Below are 22,166 nucleotides of genomic sequence, written 5' to 3'. Positions count from 1 at the left end.
GCATGAGGGAGCGTCGGTGCCTCTACTGCGGGGTTGCCGGCCACTTCCGCTCCACTTGCCCCCGAGCTTGGGAACGCCAGTCCCCGCCCAGCTACAGGAGGGCTGTGATGGGGAGAATTAGAGCTCCTCCTACTAACGCTGTCCTGGCTATTCCAGCCACTCTGTCCTGGGAGGGCCACCAGCATCGGGTCCAGGCTATGATCGATTCCGGTGCCGCAGGTGATTTCCTGGATGTAACCTTGGCTAAGGAACTTAAGATCCCTACCCAACTACTTCCTCATCCCCAGGCAGTTACAGCCTTAGATGGCAGACCTCTGGAACCAGGAAAGGTTACAGAGGCGACTCAGTCCCTGCGACTTACCATCTCTCAACACCAGCAGGAGGAAACCTTCTATCTCATTGACTCTCCCGAGTATCCTATAATCCTGGGTCACCCTTGGCTATGCAGACATAATCCCCAGATCGACTGGTCTACTGGCACCATTCTAAGCTGGGGTCCCACTTGCCAACTCACCTGTATGCTTCAGAGTTCCTCAGCCCCTAGTACCCAGTTTCAAGAGTCTGTTGACGTCTCCCTAGTCCCCAGTGTTTACCATCGGTTCAAGGCTGTGTTCAGCAAGGCCCGGGCTACTTCCTTACCGCCTCATCGCACGTATGACTGTGCCATTGATCTACTCCTGGGTGCTGCCCTCCCTAGAGGTCGGATCTTTTCCTTGTCCTCCCCCGAGCACGCCGCTATGGACACCTACATTAAGGAGTCCTTGGCAGCTGGCCTCATCCATGCCTCTACTTCCCCGGCTGGGGCGGGCTTCTTTTTGTTGAAAAGAAGGACGGGGGCCTTAGGCCTTGTATTGATTACCGGGGACTCAACAAGATCACGGTTCGGAATCGATACCCTCTTCCTCTCATGGCCACTGCTTTTGAGCTGCTTCAAGGGGCTTCCATTTTTACTAAACTGGATCTCCGCAATGCTTACCATCTCGTGCGGATCCGGCAAGGTGACGAATGGAAGACGGCGTTCAACACGCCCACGGGGCACTATGAATATCGGGTGATGCCGTTCGGGCTCACCAATGCCCCCGCAGTATTCCAAGCCCTGATTAATGACGTTCTCCGGGATATGCTTAATCTGTTCGTCTTCGTGTACCTGGACGATATCCTCATCTTCTCGAGGTCACTGAAGGAGCATGAGGGCATGTTAGCCGGGTTCTCCAGAGGCTCCTGGACAATCACCTCTACGTTAAACCTGAGAAGTGTGAATTTCATGTTTCTCAGACTCAGTTTCTCGGGTTTATTGTCACTCCCGGGCACCTAGAGATGGATCCCAAGAAGGTCGAGCGGTCCGCAGCTGGCCCACACCTGCCACGGTCAAGGAGGTTCAACGGTTCATTGGCTTTTCTAACTTCTATCGGAAGTTCATCAAGAATTTCAGCTCGGTGGTAGCCCCTTGACCAGCTTACCAAGGGAGGAGGGACCAAGATTCACTGGGGTCCGGAAGCAGCAGGGGCCTTCGAGGATCTCAAGCGCCGCTTCACGTCTGCTCCGATTCTGGTGACTCCTGACCCAGAAAGACCTTTCGTGGTGGAGGTGGACGCCTCAGAGGTGGGGGTGGGAGCCGTCCTGTCACAGAGGGGTGAGGATGGGAGATTACACCCTTGTGCCTTCATGTCTCGCCGCCTGTCTGAGGCCGAGCGCAACTACCACGTGGGGGATCTAGAGTTACTTGCAGTAAAACTGGCCTTGGAAGAGTGGCGCCATTGGCTTGAGGGGGCTCAGCACCCGTTCCAGGTTCTCACAGACCACAAGAACCTGGAATATCTCCAACAGGCTAAGCGGATGAACCCTCGGCAAGCACGATGGTCCCTTTTCTTTAATCGATTCCAGTTCCTCCTGTCTTACCGACCTGGCACCAAGAACGTCAAGCCGGATGCCCTGTCTCGAGCCTATTCTCCCGAGGTACAAGAGAAGCCCTTGGCATCGATTATTCCGAGGTCTAGGATCGTCGCACCTCTTCAGTGGGAACTAGAAAGAGGGGTACGAGAAGCCCTTGTCCATGAGCCCGATCCGGGCGGTGGTCCTGCCGGTCGCCTGTACGTTCCTCTCTCTGTTCGGGCCCGCGTCTTGCAGTGGGGTCATGAGTCGCCCTTGACATGCCATCCAGGCAGTGCTCGCACACTGGAATTCCTCCGACGGCGGTTTTGGTGGCCGTCCATCAGGAAGGACGTGCAGGTCTATGTTGAGGCCTGCCCGGTGTGCAACCAGGGAAAGTCGGCACGCCAGCGACCCCAGGGACTGCTCCATCCCTTACCTATTCCTCGAAGGCCATGGTCACACCTTTCTCTGGACTTTGTTACGGGACTTCCTCCATCCCAGGGCAACACCGTCATCCTAGTGATCGTTGACCGGTTCTCTAAGGCTGCCCGGTTTATTCCCCTGCCCAAGCTGCCCTCGGCTAAGGAGACTGCTGAGCTCCTCATGAACCATGTCTTCCGGATATTTGGCATTCCCCTGGACGTGGTCTCTGACCGAGGTCCCCAATTCTCGTCCCGGTTTTGGGGGGCCTTCTGCAGGCTTATTGGGGCCACAGCCAGCCTATCGTCGGGGTTCCATCCAGAGTCTAATGGCCAAACGGAACGGATTAATCAGGATCTGGAGACCACCCTGCGGTGTATGGCGGCCAGTAATCCCACGTCTTGGGCCACCTATATCATTTGGGCTGAATATGCCCGCAACACCCTCCAGTCTTCAGCCACCGGATTGTCCCCCTTCGAATGCCAGTTCGGTTACAACCCTCCATTATTTCCAGAGGAAGAGGCGCAAGTTGGTGTTCCCTCGGCCCAGCGCTTTGTCCAACGCTGTAGACGGACCTGGAAGAAGGCCAGGTGTATCCTCCTTCGGACCTCCCAGAGATACCAAAGTCAGGCTAATCGACACCGCCGGACGGCCCCTAGTTTCCGAGCTGGTCAAAGAGTTTGGTTGGCCACTAAGAACCTGCCCCTCCGGGTCGAATCCAGGAAGCTTTCCCAGAGATACATCGGCCCTTTCCGCATTGCTAGAAAGGTTAACCCTGTTTCGTATCGTTTGGTTCTGCCTCGCTCCCTTAGAGTTAACCCCACTTTCCATGTTTCACTCCTTAAACCTGTCTTGTCTTCTCCTTTTGCCCCCCCCACGCAGACCCCCCGCCACCTCCCAGGATCATTGACGGCCAGCCAGCCTACACAGTCCGCCGGATACTGGACTCCCGGAGGGTCCAGAACTCTCTGCAGTATCTGGTGGACTGGGAGGGCTACGGGCCAGAGGAGCGCTCCTGGGTTCCAGCCAGGGACATCCTGGACCCAGGTTTGATCCGAGATTTTCGCACCCTGGGGCCGGGGTGTTCTGGAAGGAACGTCAGGAGTCGTTCCTAGAGGAGGGGGTCCTGTCAGCTTCCGGCCTCCTGTTTGTCTCCGGGCCTCTAGAGGTCATCTGTGTTCCCCTCTGCCTTAGTTCTTCCTCGTGTGTCCTAATTAGTTTGATCCAGGTCACCTGTGCCTTGTTTCCCCTTGTGTATTTTAGCTGTGTGTTTTCCCCTTGTTTCTCACTTGGTTATTGAGTCCTGGCTATGTGTCTCCTGCTTTGTTCCACCGTGTCTTTCCAAGTAAGGTTTTCTAAGTTATCTTTGGTTTGTTTTTCTCCCCTCGTGGAGTTATTTTGTTTTGCCTCCTGTTTTGTTAGTATACCTCTTTCTGAGAAGAACTTTTGTTGGACTATTTTTGAAGTGCTAAGAACTTTTGTTTTTACATTAAATCTACTTGCCTGGAGTATTGCCTTGGGTGTTTCATTTGGGTCCTACTACACCTCCTCTGTGGCTAAGGGGTATTACCCCCAGCTCTCCACATCTGAGACCGGAGTTCAAGCCCAGCTTGTGACACTGTATTACACAAATTTGGGACTTATCTAGGAAAAGGCTTTTGGCCAAATGGAGAAGATGCCTGACGTGACGTGTAATGGTTTGTGGCGGTCGGGTACTAAACCTGTTGACACCCTGCCTTGTTAGGTGAATCTTCATTATGTGGCATTCAGATAACAGAATAAATGACCTCCCTGGAGAATTCCACATGCATGTGAGAGATGTGGAACAGAACGACAAGTCACCATAAGCTTCATAGCTGTCTCGTTTGGAAACAGACCAATTAGGTGACTGTGATATCTGTCTCTCTTTTTACCCAGTGCCAGCTCTAAATTCCTGAGCCATGCTCTTCTCTGCATGATGCCAGTCAGATGCTGCCGTGATTGATTTGTGTGGGTGTCTGTGTGTGTGCTTGCGAGCATCTTCTTGCCTCGGTAGCGAGGTGTTAGTGTAAGTGTGGAGGCTCTGAGTCAAGCCCCTCACCAGGGGAACCTGACTCGGCTCCGTCTGCTCCTCCTCTCTGCTGGTATCTGCCCTGAGATGCTACAGGCTCTACAGAGGATTACTGGATTGCTGATTCTAAAGAAAACCAAATAGATATTGAAGAATTCCTGGGGGTGACCTTCCACTTCAAATCAAACAAATCTGATTTTATTTGTCACATGCGCTGAATACAACAGGTGTAGGTAGACCTTACAGTGAAATGCTTACTTACAAGCCATTCACCAACAATTCAGTTTTAAGAAAAATAAGTCTTAAGTAAAAAAAGGTAAGTAGAAAATAAAAATAAACAATAATTAAAGAGCAGCAGTAAAATAACAGTAGGGAGGCTATATACAGGGGGTACTGGTACAGAGTCAATGTGCGGGGGCACAGGTTGGTCAATGTAATTGAGGTAATATGTACATGTAGGTAGAGTTAAAGTGACTATGCATAGATAATAAACAGAGAGTAGCAGCAGTGTAAAATACGGGGTGGGGGGGACAATGCAAATAGTCCGGGTAGCCATTTGATTAACTGTTCAGGAGTCTTATGGCTTTGGGGTAGAAGCTGTTAAGAAGCCTTTTGGACCTAGACTTGGCGCTCCGGTACCGCTTGCCGTGCGGTAGCAGAGACAACAGTCTATGACTAGGGTGGCTGGAGTCTTTGACAATTCTTAGAGCCTTCCTCTGACACTGCCTGGTATAGAGGTCCAGGATGGCAGGAAGCTTGGCCCCAGTGATGTACTGGGCCGTACGCACTACCCTCTGTAGTGCCTTGCAGTCGGAGGCCGAGCAGTTGCCATACCAGACGGGGATGCAACCAGTCAGGATGCTCTCTATGGTGCAGCTGTATAACTTTTTGAGGATTTTTGAGGATCATGCCAAGTATTTTCAGTCTCCTAAGGGGGAATAGGCTTTGTCGTGCCCTCTTCACGACTGTCTTGGTGTGTTTGGACCATGATAGTTTGTTGGTGATGTGGACACCAAGGAACTTGAAGCTCTCAACCTGCTCCACTACAGCCCTGTTGATGAGAATGGGGGCGTGCTCGGTCCTCTTCTTTTTCCTGTAGTCCACAATCATCTCCTTTGTCTTGATCACGTTGAGGGAGAGGTTGTTATCTTGGCACCACATGGCCAGGTCTCTGACCTCCCTATAAGCTGTCTCATCGTTGTCGGTGATCAGGCCTATCACTGTTGTGTCATCGGCAAACTTAATGATGGTGTTGGAGTCGTGCCTGGCCATGCAGTCATGGGTGAACAAGGAGTACAGGAGGGGACTGAGCATGCACCCCTGAAGGGCCCCCGTGTTTAGGATCAGCGTGGCAGATGTGTTGTTACCTACCCTTACCACCTAGGGGCGGCCCGTCAGGAAGTCCAGGATCCAGTTGCAGAGGGAGGTGTTTAGTCCCAGGGTCCTTAGCTTAGTGATAAGCTTTGAGGGCACTATGGTGTTGAACGCTGAGCTGTAGTCAATGAATAGCATTCTCACGTAGGTGTTCCTTTTGTCCAGGTGGGAAAGGGCAGTGTGGAGTGCAATAGAGATTGCATCATCTGTGGACCTGTTGGGGCGGGATGCAAATTGGAGTGGGACTAGGGTTTTGGGGATAATGGTGTTGATGTGAGCCATGACCAGCCTTTCAAACCACTTCATGGCTACAGACGTGAGTGCTACGGGTCGGTAGTCATTTAGGCAGGTTACCTTAGTGTTCTTGGGCACATGGACTATGGTGATCTGCTTGAAACATTGGTTGGTATTACAGACTCAGTCAGGGACAGGTTGAAAATGTCAGTGAAGACACTTGCCAGTTGGCAGCGCATGCCCGGAGTACACATCCTGGTAATCCATCTGGCCCTGCAGCCTTGTGAACGTTGACCTGTTTAAAGGTCTTACTCACATCGGCTACGGAGAGCGTGATCACACAGCCGTCCGGAACAGCTGATGCTCTCATGCATGCTTCAGTGTTGCTTGCCTCGAAGCGCGCATAGAAGTCATTTAGCTCGTCTGGTAGGCTCGTGTCACTGGGCAGCTTGCGGCTGTGCTTCCCTTTGTAGTCTGTAATAGTTTGCAAGCCCTGCCACATCCGACGAGCATCGCAGCCGGTGTAGTACGATTCAATCTTAGTCCTGTATTGACGCTTTGCCTGTTTGATGGTTCATCGGAGGGCATAGCGGGATTTCTTATAAGCATCCGGGTTAGAGTCCCGCTCCTTGGCAGCTCTACCCTTTAGCTCAGTGCGGATATTGCCTGTATTCCATGGCTTCTGGTTGGGGTATGTACATATGGTCACTGTGGGGATGACGTCATCGATGCACTTATTGATGAAGCCAGTGACTGATGTGGTGTACTCCTCAATGCCATTGGAAGAATCCCGGAACATATTCCAGTCTGTGCTAGCAAAACAGTCCTGTAGCTTAGCATCTGCGTCATCTGACCACTTCTTTATTGACCGAGTCACAGGTGCTTCCTGCTTCAGTTTTTGTTTGTAAGCAGGAATCAGGAGGATAGAGTTATGGTCAGATTTGCCAAATGGAGGGTGAGGGAGAGCTTTGTACGCATCTCTGTGTGTAGCGTAAATGTGGTCTAGAGTTTTTTTCCTCTGGTTGCACATTTAACATGCTGGTAGAAATTAGGTAAAACGGATTTAAGTTTCCCTGCTTTAAAGTCCCCAGCCACTAGGAGCGCCGCCGCTGGATGAGCGTTTTCCTGTTTGCTTGTTGCCTTATACAGCTAATTGAGTGCAGTCTTAGTGCCAGCATCGGTTTGTGGTGGTAAATAGACAGCTACGAAAAATATAGATGAAAACTCTCTTGGTAAATAGTGTGGTCTACAGCTTATCATGAGATACTCTACCTCAGCCGAGCAAAACCTTGAGACTTCCTTAATATTGGATTTCGTCCATCAGCTTTTGTTTACAAATATACAGACTGCCACCCCTTGTCTTGCCGGAAGCAGCTGTTCTATCTTGCCGATGCAGCGTATATCCCGCCAGCTTTATGTTATCCATGTCGTCGTTCAGCCACTACTCGGTGAATCATAAGGTATTACCGTTTTTAATGTCCTGTTGGTAGGATATCCGTGATCTTAGTTTGTCTATTTTGTTATCCAATGATTGTACGTTGGCTAATAGGACTGATGGTAGAGGCAGATTACGCACTCGCCGTTGGATCCTTGAAAGGCCCTCCGACCTACGTCCCCAATATCTCCATCTCTTTCTCATGCGAATGACGGGGATTTGGGCCTTGTCAGGTGTCTGAAGAAAATCTTCGTCCAGTACGAGGTGAGTAATCGCTGTCCAGAAGCTCTTTTCGGTCATAAGAGACGGTGGCAGAAACATTATGTACAAAAGAGGTTACAAATAACGCAAAGAAACACACACAATAGCACAATTGGTTAGGAGCCCATAAACGGCAGCCAAAAACGGCAGCCATCTCCTTTGGCGCCATTGTAATATCTAATGCGGAAAGTGAAGCCTATGCAGCCTGAATGGAGAATGTTTTCTGAGTGACTCATTCATCTTTGTCAAAAGGGTGATGTGTACGCGGCAAGTGAAGTCAGACGCAGGACACAGAGAATCAGGATGACTACTTTACTGAATGCAAATGCACAAACAAAAGTCTCCAAAACACTGGAGGGAAAAAACACCCTGTGCGTAATGAGGCGAAATAGCTATGCCGAACATCAACGAGACAATACATAATAACACACAAAGGCCAAACGTAAAACAAGGGAACTTATATGCTACACAATCAACTAATAAGCAACAGGTGTATAAACTAGACAACACAAGACAAACACCGAAAACATCGATCGGCAGTAGCTAGTACTCCGGGGACGACGAACGCCGAAGCCTGCCCGAGCAAGGAGGAGGAGCAGCCTCGGCAGAATCCGTGACAGTACCCCCCCCTTGACGCTCGGCTCCAGCCGTGCGCCGACCCCGGCCTCGGGGACGGCCAGGAGGACGCGGAGCAGGGCGAGTGGGATGACTCCGGTGGAACTCCGTCAAGAGGGAGGGATCTAAGATGTCCCTCCTAGGCACCCAGCACCGTTCCTCCGGACCGTACCCCTCCCACTCCACGAGATACTGCAGACCCCCCATCCGACGTCTCGAATCCACGATGGACCGGACTGAGTACGCCGGAGCCCCCTCGATGTCCAGTGGGGGCGGAGGAGCCTCTCGTATCTCATTGTCCTGGATTGGACCAGCTACCACCGGCCTGAGGAGAGACACATGGAACGAGGGGTTAATGCGATAATCATTTGGCAGTTGTAACCTGTAACATACCTCGTTCAATCTCCTCAGGACTTTAAATGGCCCCACAAACCGCCGACCCAGCTTCCGGCAGGGCAGGCGAAGGGGTAGGTTTCGAGTCGAGAGCCAGACTCGATCTCCAGGTGCATACGCTGGACCCTCACTGTGGTGGCGATCGGCGCTCGCCTTATGCCTACGGATAGCCCGCTGCAGATGGACATGCGCAGCGTTCCATGCTCCGAGCGCCAAAACCATTCATCCACCGCAGGAGCCTCGATCTGGCTCTGATGCCAGGGTGCCAGAACCGGCTGATACCCCAACACACACTGAAAAGGAGTCAGATTCGTAGAGGAGTGGCGAAGGGAGTTCTGGGCAATCTCTGCCCAGGGGATATACCCCGACCACTCCTCCTGCCGGTCCTGGCAATAGGACCTCAGAAACCTACACATCCTGGTTTACTCTCTCCACCTGCCCATTACTCTCAGGGTGGAAACCCGAGGTAAGGCTAACCGAGACCCCCAAGCGTTCCATAAACGCCCTCCAGACTCTAGAGGTGAACTGGGGACCCCGATCAGACACTATATCCTCAGGTACCCCGTAGTGCCGGAAGACGTGAGTGAACAGGGCCTCAGCAGTTTGTAGGGCAGTAGGGAGACCCGGCATTGGAATGAGACGACAGGCCTTAGAAAACCAATCCACAACGACCAAAATAGTGGTATTCCCCTGGGAGGGGGGGAAGGTCCGTGACAAAGTCTACCGATAGGTGAGACCACGGCCGTTGTGGAACGGGTAGGGGTTGTAACTTCCCCCTGGGCAGGTGTCTAGGCGCCTTACACTGAGCGCACACCGAGCATGAGGAGACATAAACCCTCACGTCCTTTGCCAATGTTGGCCACCAGTACTTTTCACTAAGGCAGTGCACTGTCCGGCCAATACCAGGATGACCAGAGGAGGGTGACGTGTGCCCGCTCGATCTCCGCATCGACCTCCCACACCACCGGTGCCACCAGACAAGACTCCGGAAGTGTGGGAGTGGGCTCAATGGACCTCTCCTCTGTGTCATATTGCCGGGACAGGGCGTCTGCCTTAACGTTCTGTGACCCTGGTATATAGGTGAGCTTAAAGACAAACCGGGCCAGAAACATGGCCCACCTAGCCTGACGAGGGTTCAGTCTCCTAGCTGCCCGGATGTACTCCAGGTTACGATGGTCAGTCAGAATGAGAAAAGGGTGTTGAGCCCCCTCAAGCCAATGCCTCCACACCTTTAGGGCTTGGACCACAGCTAGCAGCTCCCTGTCCCCCACGTCGTAATTACGTTCCCGCCGGGCTGAGCTTCTTAGAGTAAAAAGCACAGGGCCGGAGTTTAGGAGGCGTGCCCGAGCGTTGAGACAGTACAGCCCCAATACCCGCCTCTGACGCGTCCACCTCCACTTGGAACGCCAAAGAGGGGTCCGGATGTGCCAGCACCGGAACCGAGGTGAACAGGTCCTTCAGTTGTCTAAACGCCCTGTCCGCCTCAGCCGACCACTGCAAACGCACCGGGCCCCCCTTTAGCAGGGAGGTGATGGGAGCTGCTGCCTGTCCAAAACCCCCGGATAAACCTCCGGTAGTAATTGGCAAAACCCAAAAACCGCTGCACCTCCTTAACCGTGGTAGGAGTCTGCCACTTACGCACGGCTGAAACGCGGTCAATCTCCATCTCCACCCCTGACGCGGACAACCGATGGCCCAGGAAGGAGATGGACTCCTGGAAAAACAGGCATTTCTCAGCCTTCACATACAAGTCATGCTCCAACAGCCTACCCAACACTCGACGCACCAGGGCCACATGCTCGGCTCGTGTAGCAGAGTATACTAGAATGTCGTCAATATACACCACTACACCCTGCCCATGCAAATCCCGGAAAATCTCGTCCACAAATGATTGGAAGACTGAAGGAGCATTCATTAACCCGTATGGCATGACGAGATACTCATAGTGACCCGAGGTGGTACTAAATGCTGTTTTCCATTCATCTCCCTCCCTAATGTGCACCAGGTTGTAAGCGCTCCTGAGATCCAATTTTGTGAAGAAGCGCGCTCCGTGTAATGACTCTGTCATACTCACAATCAGAGGGAGAGGATAACTGTATTTAACAGTGATCTGATTGAGACTACGGTAATCAATACACGGGCGCAAACCTCCATCCTTCTTCTTCACAAAAAAGAAACTCGAGGACGCAGGAGAAGTGGAGGGCCGTATGTATCCCTGTCCCAGAGATTCGGCAATGTATGTCTCCATAGCCGCCGTCTCCTCTTGAGACAGAGGATACACATGACTACGCGGAAGTGCAGCACCTGCCTGGAGGTCTATCGCACAATCCCCCTGTCTATGAGGTGGTAATTGTGTCGCCCTCTTCTTACTGAAGACGAGTGCCAAATCATTATACTCAGGAGGAATGTGCAGTGCGGGCATTTGGTTCGGACTTTCCACCGTGGTCGCCCCTACAGAAACACCTATACACCGCCCGACACACTGATCAGACCACTCCCTGAGAGCCCTCTGTTGCCATGAAATGTTGGGGTCATGAGATATTAACCAAGGAAGCCCCAGCACCACGGGAAATGCAGGAGAGTCGATCAGATACAACTGTATGATTTCCTCATGACCCCCCTGCGTCTTCATCTTTAGTGGCGCCGTGACCTCCCTAATTAATCCTGACCCCAAAGGACGGCTGTCTAGGGCATGGATAGGGAAAGGCACATCTACTGGTAGGAGGGGAATCCCTAACTTATCACAGAAATTACGATCAATAAAATTCCCAGCTGCGCCTGAATCGACTAGCGCCTTATGCTGGGAATGAGATGAAACCTGGGGAAATTCAACTTGAATACACAAGTGGACAACAGAGAGCTCTGGGTGAGTTGGGCGCCTACTCACCTGAAATGACTCATCAGTGCGTGACCTGTTGCCTCGATCCCCAGGAGACCCTCCCCAGCACCGAACCGCATTGTGTCCTCTACGGCCACAGTTGGTGCAGGGGACGGCCTCTCTCCGGGTCTCTCTCCTCCTCTCTCTAGCACCAGCACCCCCGAGCTCCATAGGGTTCGGCTCGGAGGTGCTGGGGGATGGAATGGGCGGCCCCAACTCCGGACGTCCGCGGGTAGCCAGCAGGGTATCCAGACGGATCGACATGTCCACCAACTGATCAGAGCTCAGGTTGGTGTCCCTGCAGGCCAACTCTCGGCGAACGTCCTCCCGTAGGCTGCACCGATAGTGGTCGATGAGGGCCCTCTCATTCCACCCCGCATTGGCCGCCAGAGTCCGGAAATCCAGGGCGAACTCTTGCGCGCTCCTCTTCCCCTGTCGGAGGTGGAACAGACGCTCCCCCGCCGCTTTCCCTTCTGGGGGATGATCGAAAACCGCCCTGAAGCGGCGGGAGAACTCCTCATAACTGATGGTGGCGGCGTCTATTCCCCTCCATTCGGCATTGGCCCACTCCAATGCCTTGCCGGATAGACAGGAGATGAGGGCGGAAACGCTCTCGTATCCCGAGGGCGCCGGGTGAATGGTTGCCAGGTAGAGTTCTACTTGAAGTAGGAAACCCTGACACCCGGCTGCGGTGCCATCATATGCCCTCGGGAGCGAGAGCCGAATCCCACTGGACTCCGGAGATGGAACGATGGGTCTGGCCGATGGTGGTGGTATTGTAGGAGGAGGTGTGGGCAAACCTCCTCTTTCCCATCGGCTCAATGTGTCCATCACATCCTGCATGGCGGTGCCGAGTCTTCGGATCATGGCGTCCTGGCTGCTGACGCGCTCCTCTAGAGACTCCGTTACCACCGCTGGTCCTGCTGACTCCATGGTGGGTGTGTTATTCTGTCAAAAGGGTGATGTGTACGCGGCAAGTGAAGTCAGACGCAGGACAAGATATTACCGTTTTTAATGTCCTGTTGGTAGGATATCCGTGATCTTAGTTTGTCTATTTTGTTATCCAATGATTGTACGTTGGCTAATAGGACTGATGGTAGAGGCAGATTACGCACTCGCCGTTGGATCCTTGCAAGGCACCCCGACCTACGTCCCCAATATCTCCATCTCTTTCTCATGCGAATGACGGGGATTTGGGCCTTGTCAGGTGTCTGAAGAAAATCTTCGTCCAGTACGAGGTGAGTAATCGCTGTCCAGAAGCTCTTTTCGGTCATAAGAGACGGTGGCAGAAACATTATGTACAAAAGAGGTTACAAATAACGCAAAGAAACACACACAATAGCACAATTGGTTAGGAGCCCATAAAACGGCAGCCAAAAACGGCAGCCATCTCCTTTGGCGCCATTGTAATATCTAATGCGGAAAGTGAAGCCTATGCAGCCTGAATGGAGAATGTTTTCTGAGTGACTCATTCATCTTTGTCAAAAGGGTGATGTGTACGCGGCAAGTGAAGTCAGACGCAGGACACAGAGAATCAGGATGACTACTTTACTGAATGCAAACGCACAAACAAAAGTCTCCAAAACACTGGAGGGAAAAAACACCCTGTGCGTAATGAGGCGAAATAGCTATGCCGAACATCAACGAGACAATACATAATAACACACAAAGGCCAAACGTAAAACAAGGGAACTTATATGCTACACAATCAACACTAATAAGCAACAGGTGTATAAAGTAGACAACACAAGACAAACACCGAAAACATCGATCGGCAGTAGCTAGTACTCCGGGGACAACGAACGCCGAAGCCTGCCCGAGCAAGGAGGAGGAGCAGCCTCGGCAGAATCCGTGACAATCTTTAATGAATTTGAGGATGAGAAGGTAGTGTAATAAACATGTACAAAAATAGAGACTGACTGAAAAGCTGATAATCAAAGGAACCTATATTTTATTAATCATGCCCTGATTGAAATACCTGGAAATTATTCTGGTTCCCCTTGTTACTTCCAATAGCGTGTACGGGAATGGAAAGAGTCACTGTAGATAGATGTTAAGTACAGATACAGTTGACTGAGAAAGTGGTGGGAAGATGGAACACTGCGGAGTGGAGGAAATGGATAGGTACTGTGGCAGTACAGAGAGAGACAGAAAGAGACGGGTACAGAGAGTGGTGCTGGCTGCACTCACTAGAAATACCCCAGAATACAGGGCTGACTGGGTACAATGGAGGCCATTGAGTCCCCACCTCGAGAAGGAAAGCTAATACAATGGCTCTGTTATCTGTAAAGAGGAGGAATGAGACTCATCTCTGATGTGACAACCTCACTAACACCGTCTGACAGGACCGAGCAGGCCACAAAGACACCACTGTACAGCCATGGGGTTGGTGACATGGTTTTGTGTGTGTTTGTGCGTGTATGTGTGTATGTGTGTGTGCATGTGTGCTTGCGTGCAATCAGCAGGAGCCTCTCAATAAAATAGCACAGTAACACATTAATGATATAATATGTTTAATAATTCTGAGTCATAATCTAAGTACCATAAGTTATTTCACATTTTGCAGAAGGGATATACAGGTAACTGACAAAAGAAAGGAAACACTTGAGTAAATGAGGGATACAAAGTATATTGAAAGCAGGTGCTTCCACACAGGTGTGGTTCCTGAGTTAATTAAGCAATTAACATCTACCATGCTTAGGATCATGTATAAGAATGCACAGTTGCCCATTATTTTGGTTACCATGGCTAGAAGAGATCTTTGTGAATTTGAAAGAGGGGTCTCAAAGGAGCATGAGGGTTTAAAGGGTGTGTGTGTGTCTGTGTGTGTGTGCGTGTCTCAGTCACCAGATCTCAACCCAATTGAACACTTATGGGAGATTATGGAGGGGTGTGTCATGGAAATTCTAGTCAATAATGAGGAGAGACAAGGTCAATAACCAATCAGGATATTACTTTATTCAAAACTTATTAAAAAGGGAGCAGGTCACAAAACACACACACATGAATATAGTTGAGTGTTGGGCCGAGAGCACTGACATACAAAGAATATAAAGATATTTTATAGCACGATACCCCCTCCTATTCTAAATAACAAACAGCAGATGTGTGGAATGGGTCAAAAGGTGAGACTTGATATATGAGAAAGGAGTATCCCCCAGCCAGATAGCATTTGCTGTGAAGACTGTTCTTATTGTACAGAAACCAGAGTTTGGCCCCTAAGACAAGGTTCCTCTCATCATTATCCATACCCGAGCCATCTCTCCTTGGTACCTTACATTACACAAACACCAACTCATTCTATGAAATACATGCTGTAGGTTTCATCACCAAACCATTCATAAATCAATTGTCAGCTCCAGATACTCCTATCTAGAGTAAAACCCATGTCCTTGACCACACACCTAGACTAGCTGCAGGAAGCTGGAGTAGAAACCATCCCTTTACAAAAACACAGCATTAGTAGAACAGAAATGTCTTACTATTTGTTAAGTATATAATTGTTAACTATTAATATTAAACAAAGCAGGTAAACATGTTACATGTACATTTTTCTCTCACAGGTGCTTAAGACATCAACAAAACACTAAATGATGGAAGAATGGTGTCACATCCCTCTAATAGAGTTCCAGACACTTGTACAATCTAAGCCAAGGCGCATTGAAGCTGTTCTGGTGGCTCGTGGTGGCCCAATGCCCTTTTAAGACACGTTGTTGGTGTTTCCTTTATTTAGGCAGTTACCTCTAACTTATTCATTGCAAGCCATGACACAACTGGTCTAGATTGTGGCCTGGTATCAACTTTACCCTTTGAAGGATTTGATGTTATCATAGCCTTCTCAGTCTTCAGATAGATGTCACATAAAGCGTATGGGATGTATTTTAGACTGTTTATATGGCCTGTTTCTTTGGCATTTCTCTGGGGGGAGGACTTGCATGGACAACAATCAAATTCAGGGACAGTTTGAGCTGGGGCTGCCAGAGTGGGCCTCTATTCCCCTGTGTATTTCTGTCTGTGTGTCTTTGAGCCTGGACCAGCTGTGATTTGGCCCTCTTTCAAATCAAAATCACATTTTATTTGTCACATGCTTCGTAAAACAACAGGTGTTGACTAACAGTGAAATGCGTACTTACACGTCCTTTTCCAACAATGCAGAGTTAAAGATAAGATAAAAAATATAAAATAACAAGATAAATAGTGACACAAGGAATAAATACACAGTGAATAGCGAATAACAACAACAAGTAAAAATAATATGGCTATATACAGGGAGTACCAGTACAGAGTCGATGTGCTGGGGTACGAGGTAATTGAGGTAGCTATGTACATAGACAGTGGGGAGAACAAGTATTTGATACACTGCCGATTTTGCAGGTTTTCCTACTTACAAAGCATGTAGAGGTCTGTAATTTTTATCATAGGTACACTTCAACTGTGAGAGACGGAATCTAAAACAAAAATCCAGAAAATCACATTGTATGATTTTTAAATAATTAATTTGCATTTTATTGCATGAAATAAGTATTTGATCACCTACCAACCAGTAAGAATTCCGGCTCTCACAGACCTGTTAGTTTTTCTTTAAGAAGCCCTCCTGTTCTCCACTCATTACCTGTATTAACTGCACCTGTTTGAACTCGTTACCTGTATAAAAGCCACCTGTCCACACACTCAATCAAACAGACTCCAACCTCTCCACAATGGCCAAGACCAGAGAGCTGTGTAAGGACATCAGGGATAAAATTGTAGACCTGCACAAGGCTGGGATGGGCTACAGGACAATAGGCAAGCAGCTTGGTGAGAAGGCAACAACTGTTGGCGCAATTATTAGAAAAGAAAAGTTCAAGATGACGGTCAATCACCCTCGGTCTGGGGCTCCATGCAAGATCTCACCTCGTGGGGCATCAATGATCATGAGGAAGGTGAGGGATCAGCCCAGAACTACACGGCAGGACCTGGTCAATGACCTGAAGAGAGCTGGGACCACAGTCTCAAAGAAAACCATTAGTAACACACTACGCCGTCATGGATTAAAATCCTGCAGCGCATGCAAGGTCCCCCTGCTCAAGCCAGCGCATGTCCAGGCCTGTCTGAAGTTTGCCAATGACCATCTGGATGATCCAGAGGAGGAATGGGAGAAGGTCATGTGGTCTGATGAGAAAAAATAGAGCTTTTTGGTCTAAACTCCACTCGCCGTGTTTGGAGGAAGAAGAAGGATGAGTACAACCCCAAGAACACCATCCCAACCGTGAAGCATGGAGGTGGAAACATCATTCTTTGGGGATGCTTTTCTGCAAAGGGGACAGGATGACTGCACCGTATTGAGGGGAGGATGGATGGGGCCATGTATTGCGAGATCTTGGCCAACAACCTCCTTCCCTCAGTAAGAGCATTGAAGATGGGTCGTGGCTGGGTCTTCCAGCATGACAACGACCCGAAACACACAGCCAGGGCAACTAAGGAGTGGCTCCGTAAGAAGCATCTCAAGGTCCTGGAGTGGCCTAGCCAGTCTCCAGACCTGAACCCAATAGAAAATCTTTGGAGGGAGCTGAAAGTCTGTATTGCCCAGCGACAGCCCCAAAACCTGAAGGATCTGGAGAAGGTCTGTATGGAGGAGTGGGCCAAAATCCCTGCTGCAGTGTGTGCAAACCTGGTCAAGACCTACAGGAAACGTATGATCTCTGTAATTGCAAACAAAGGTTTCTGTACCAAATATTAAGTTCTGCTTTTCTGATGTATCAAATACTTATGTCATGCAATGAAATGGAAATTAATTACTTAAAAATCATACAATGTGATTTTCTGGATATTTGTTTTAGATTCCGTCTCTCACAGTTGAAGTGTACCTATGATAAAAATGACAGACCTCTACATGCTTTGTAAGTAGGAAAACCTGCAAAATCGGCAGTGTATCAAATACTTGTTCTCCCCACTGTAGGTAGGGGTGACTAGGCAACAGGATAGATAATAGACTGAGCTGTAGCAGCAGCGTATGTGAAGCAGTAGCTGCAGCGTGTGTGTGTTTTTTGGCCTCAGTATGCATGTGTGTGCATATTCTGTGTGTGTGGGCGTATGTAGTGTGTGTGTATGTGTGTATGTGTGTGTTGGGGTGTCAGTATAAGTATGTGTGAGTGGGTGGGTAGAGTCCAGTGTGTGTGTGCATAGAGTCAGTGCAAGAGAGCTAGTTCAAAAAGGGGTCCGTGAGGTAGTCCGGGTAGCCATTTGATTAGCTATTTAGCAGTCTTGTTTAGCAGTCGTATGGCCTCTTTAGAGAGGAAGAGGGGACACACACAACTTTCATCCTGAAAAGCTTCCCCCTCCCTAAAACATGTCAAATGGAATGCAAAATAGGGCTTGATTTAATTTAAGGGTAACATCAATCTTTAGGGACAAAATATTTAGGGGTCAAACGAGTAATAGTTTTTGAAAAGTTTTAATTTTATGTTTTGTTACTGGAGTTAGATGGTGTTCCAATGACTTGCTCTGTCCTAACAGTTAGTTAAGTAGCCAAACATTACATTACCCATTCCACTACAAACAGTTCACTGAACAGCATCTTGCAACAATTTGTCATTTTGGTATATGTTGTATTTGGCCATTGTTTGATGAACAAGGAGATTAGAGACTTTATTCTACACTGAACAAAAATATAAACACAATATATAAAGTGTTGATCCCATGTTACATGATCTGAAATAAAAGATCGCTGACATTTTTCATACGCACAAAAGCTTATTTCTCTCAAATTTTGTGCACAAATTTGTTTACATCGCTGTTAGTGAGCATTTCTTTTTTGCCAAGATAATCCATCCACCTGACAGGTTTGGCATATCAAGAAGCTGGTTAAACAGCATGATCATTACACAGGTGCACCTTGTGCTGGGGACAATATAAGGCCAGTCTAACATGTGCAGTTTTGTCACACAACACAATGCCAAGATGTCTCAAGTTTTGAGGGAGTTTGCAATTGGCATGCTGACTGCAGGACTGTCCACCAGAGCTGTTGCCAGATAATGGAATGTTCATTTCTCTACCATAAGCCGCCTCCAACATCGTTTTAGAGAATTTGGCAGTACTTCCAATCGGCCCCACAACTGCAGACCATGTCTATGGCGTTGTGTGGACAAGCGGTTTGCTGGTGTCAACGTTGTGAACAGAATGCCCCATGGCGGCGGTGGGGTTATGGTATGGGCAGGCATAAGTTACGGACAACAAACACAATTGCATTTTATCAATGACAATTTGAATGCACAGAGATACCATGACGAGATCCTGAGGCCCATTGTTGTGCCATTCATCCGCCACTATTACCTCATGTTTCAGCATGATAATGCACGGCCCCATGGCGCAAGGATCTGTACACAATTTCTGTAATCTGAAAATGTCCCAGTTCTTCCATGGCCTGCATACTCATCAGACATGTCACCCATTGAGCATGTTTGGAATGCTCTGGATTGACGCGTACGACAGAGTGTTCCAGTTCCCGCCAATATCCAGCAACTTCGCACAGCCATTGAAGAGGACTGGGACAACATTCCTCAACAGCCTGGTCAACTCTATGCAAAGGAGACTGACTGGTTTTCTGATCCTTTTTTAAAAAAGTTCCTAGGTGTCCATATCACCAACGAGGTATCATGGTCCAAACACACCAAGACAGTCGTGAAGAGGGCACGACAATGCCTATTCCCCCTCAGGAGACTGAAAAGATTTGACATGGGTCCTCAGATCCTCAAAAAGTTCTACAGCTGCACCATCGAGAGCATCCTGACTGGTTGCATCCCCGCCTGGTATGGTAACTGCTCGGCCTCCGACCGCAAGGCACTACAGAGGGTAGTGCGTACGGCCCAGTACATCACTGGGGCCAAGCTTCCTGCCATCCAGGACCTCTATACCAGGTGGTGTCAGAGGAAGGCCCTACAAATTGCCAAAGACTCCAGCCACCCTAGTCATAGACTGTTCTCTCTGCTACCACACGACAAGCGGTACCGGAGTGCCAAGTCTAGGTCCAAAAGGCTTCTTAACAGCTTCTACCCCCAAGCCATAAGATTCCTGAACAGCTAATGAAATGGCTACCCGGGCTATTTGCATTGACCCCCCCACCATTTTTACCCTGCTGCTACTCTCTGTTTATTATCTATGCATAGTCACTTTACCTCTACTACATGTACATATTACCTCAATTACCTCGATTAACCTGTGCCCCCGCACATTGACTCTGTACCAGTACCCCCTGTATATAGCCTCGTTTCTGTTATTTTATTGTTGCTCTTTAATTATTAGTTTTTTTTTCTTCAGTTTATTTAGTAAATACATTCTTAACACTTATTTTGTTTAAGGGCTTGTAAGTAAGCATTTCACTGTAAGGTCTACACCTGTCGGCGCGTGTGACAAATAACATTTGATTTGATTTGATGTTGCGTTTTTATTTTGGTTCAGTATATTAAACCCTACACTGCCTCCCCATTGTATCACCAGCTATATCTACTGTAGGGGGCTGTTCCTTTCTGAAAGGATGTATTAGTATTCAAAGCCATGTATACAGAGTTGTGTTAAGCAGAGTTTTGTCCGCCCGGCAGAGAGGAGAGAGGAGAGAGAGGGAACATGATGATTATTGAAGCTCAGCGCCAGTCGAGCCATTTCAATGCTACTTTTCCCCCCACTGTCAGCCAGGGGACGAGGCTCACATCCAAGACACTTAAAGATCTTGTCTCTTCTCTTTCCTCTCTCTCTCCTCTTCATCTTTTCCGACTCCCAGCAAACATTCACCTGCTTTCACAGGATGACTCTCAAGTTTCTGTCTCCTCTCAAACTTTGTGTGAACTTCCTCTGTTTTTACAAAGTCATTGGGGGGTTGGTTAGGAGAAGAGCTATCTCCTGAGAGTTTTCCGTTAAAACCTCTCACTCATATTTTTGCGTTGAGACTTCACAGTTCCTTTGAAATATAAGCTTTTGGCCTATGCTTGGTTGTCATTGTTGCAGTGAGTGTCTATCATTGTATGCATATTATATAAAACCTTTTGTTGTCCGTTTTATTGTGTAGATTAGGTGCCTTCACAGGAGTGACTGATGGAAAGGGAAGGCATATTTGTAAATAGGCCGTCATTGTAAATAAGAATTTGTTCTTAAGTGACTTGCCTAGTTTAATAAAGGTGAAATAAAATAAATAAATAAATTGTTTGACATCTAACCTCTTGACACTGTACCTCTAGTACACTTGCCCTGTAATAACACTGTGTGTTTCTGTCTGCTCAGGGAAGGTTTTGAACACAGACCTGCGCCACTACCTTAGCCTGCAGTTCCAGAAGGGCTCGTTGGACCACAAGCTGCAGCAGGTCATCCGGGACAACCTCTACCTGCGCACCATCCCCTGTAAGTCTCCTCAACCTCTGCTCCTAGGCTGTGTCTGAAATGGCACCCTATCTCCTAGTGCACTACTTTTAACCAGAGCCCAATGCAGGCCATGGTCAAATGTAGTGCACTAAAGGGGATAGGGTGACATTTCAGACGCACCCCTCACACCACCCCTCACACGCACCCCTCACACCACACACTTCACAGAGCCAGGTCAAGCACACACACCTAAAGCTCGCTATGACAGCAAAAACTAAGAAATCCTTATAAGCCCAGATGTTGCTCCAAATTTCAGTCTGTGATTGTGGTCTTTTATACGAAAGCTTTTACTCTGAGTGGTGCAAGATGTGTGTTATTGAAACAATCAATCTGCAAATGACCTTCAATCTGAATTACTTTCAATCTGAATTACCTTCAATCAGAATTACTTTCAATCTGAATTACTTTTAATTTGCATTAACTTCAGTCTGAATTACCTTTAGAGCCGTCAGTTAAGAGTAGATAGAGGTGTTATCCTCTCCTCAATGGTCATAATAGCTGTGTGCTTAGAGTAGGAAAGGAATGTGGTTCTGATAGAAGACAGAATGAACATGCTGGATAACAGAGACCTTATCTCCAAATGATGTAGTAATTATGTCATTATTAACACACATTAAGTGACAACATTTAGAGCATAATTTTTACCGTTTGATTTTTCCAAAGAAGGACAATCTGTAATAAGAACAGTAACATGTTTGAGCATACTTAAAGTTTTAGTCACACACAGTCCCACTGTTCCTCAGGCTATGGCAGACAGTTCTGCAGGGCACTGTCACAAATGCACAGCGAGAGGCTCCCTGCTCTTTTCTGGGAAGTAAGCCACCTACCTCTCATGTATATTTACATTTCTGGAGAGGAGGAATATTTCTCCCACTATCAATCAATCCCTTCTCCCAACCACTTTTCGATCATATGTGAGGTGAAGATTTCTGCCTTCTCTTGGGCAGTCAACGTACACCTGTTTGTGCCTGACAGTTTCTGTTTCCAGTCTGTGCTCCTAGTTTGTATTCTTCCTTGGTCTTTCTTACTTTACCTGGCAGAGTGAAAACTATTCTTTCTCACTTTAAAGGTTGAGTTAGTCAGTGCATCATTCTGGCAGTGCTGAATGTTTTATGTTGTGCTGTAATTGAGTTTACTGTGTCTCTCTGTTGGTGTGTTGTTCTCCAGAGGCTAACCTGTCAGATCTCTCAGGGGACGGTCACCGCTCCTTAGAACTGATCTCATGGCTATATGGGATTTTAAAG

At 48.5% G+C, this 22,166-nt stretch overlaps 1 protein-coding gene across 1 annotated transcript in view; it reads left to right on the top strand.

The window, feature by feature from the left end:
• Window positions 1-12,397: 12,397 nt before the first annotated feature.
• The window catches only part of LOC121575798 (membrane-associated guanylate kinase, WW and PDZ domain-containing protein 3-like), a 60,389-nt gene continuing 50,620 nt past the window's right edge, over window positions 12,398-22,166 (top strand). The window contains exons 1-2 of the mRNA XM_041889089.1: window positions 12,398-12,449; window positions 20,785-20,901. Of these exons, the coding sequence (XP_041745023.1) occupies window positions 12,398-12,449; window positions 20,785-20,901 (169 nt within the window). The remainder of the gene's footprint in view (window positions 12,450-20,784; window positions 20,902-22,166) is intronic.

This window comes from Coregonus clupeaformis, chromosome 10, assembly GCF_020615455.1.
Source record: "Coregonus clupeaformis isolate EN_2021a chromosome 10, ASM2061545v1, whole genome shotgun sequence".
In the NCBI taxonomy this organism is placed as follows: domain Eukaryota; kingdom Metazoa; phylum Chordata; class Actinopteri; order Salmoniformes; family Salmonidae; genus Coregonus; species Coregonus clupeaformis.
Note: the sequence above shows the minus strand (reverse complement) of the source record. Positions and strands in the feature narration are given on the sequence as shown.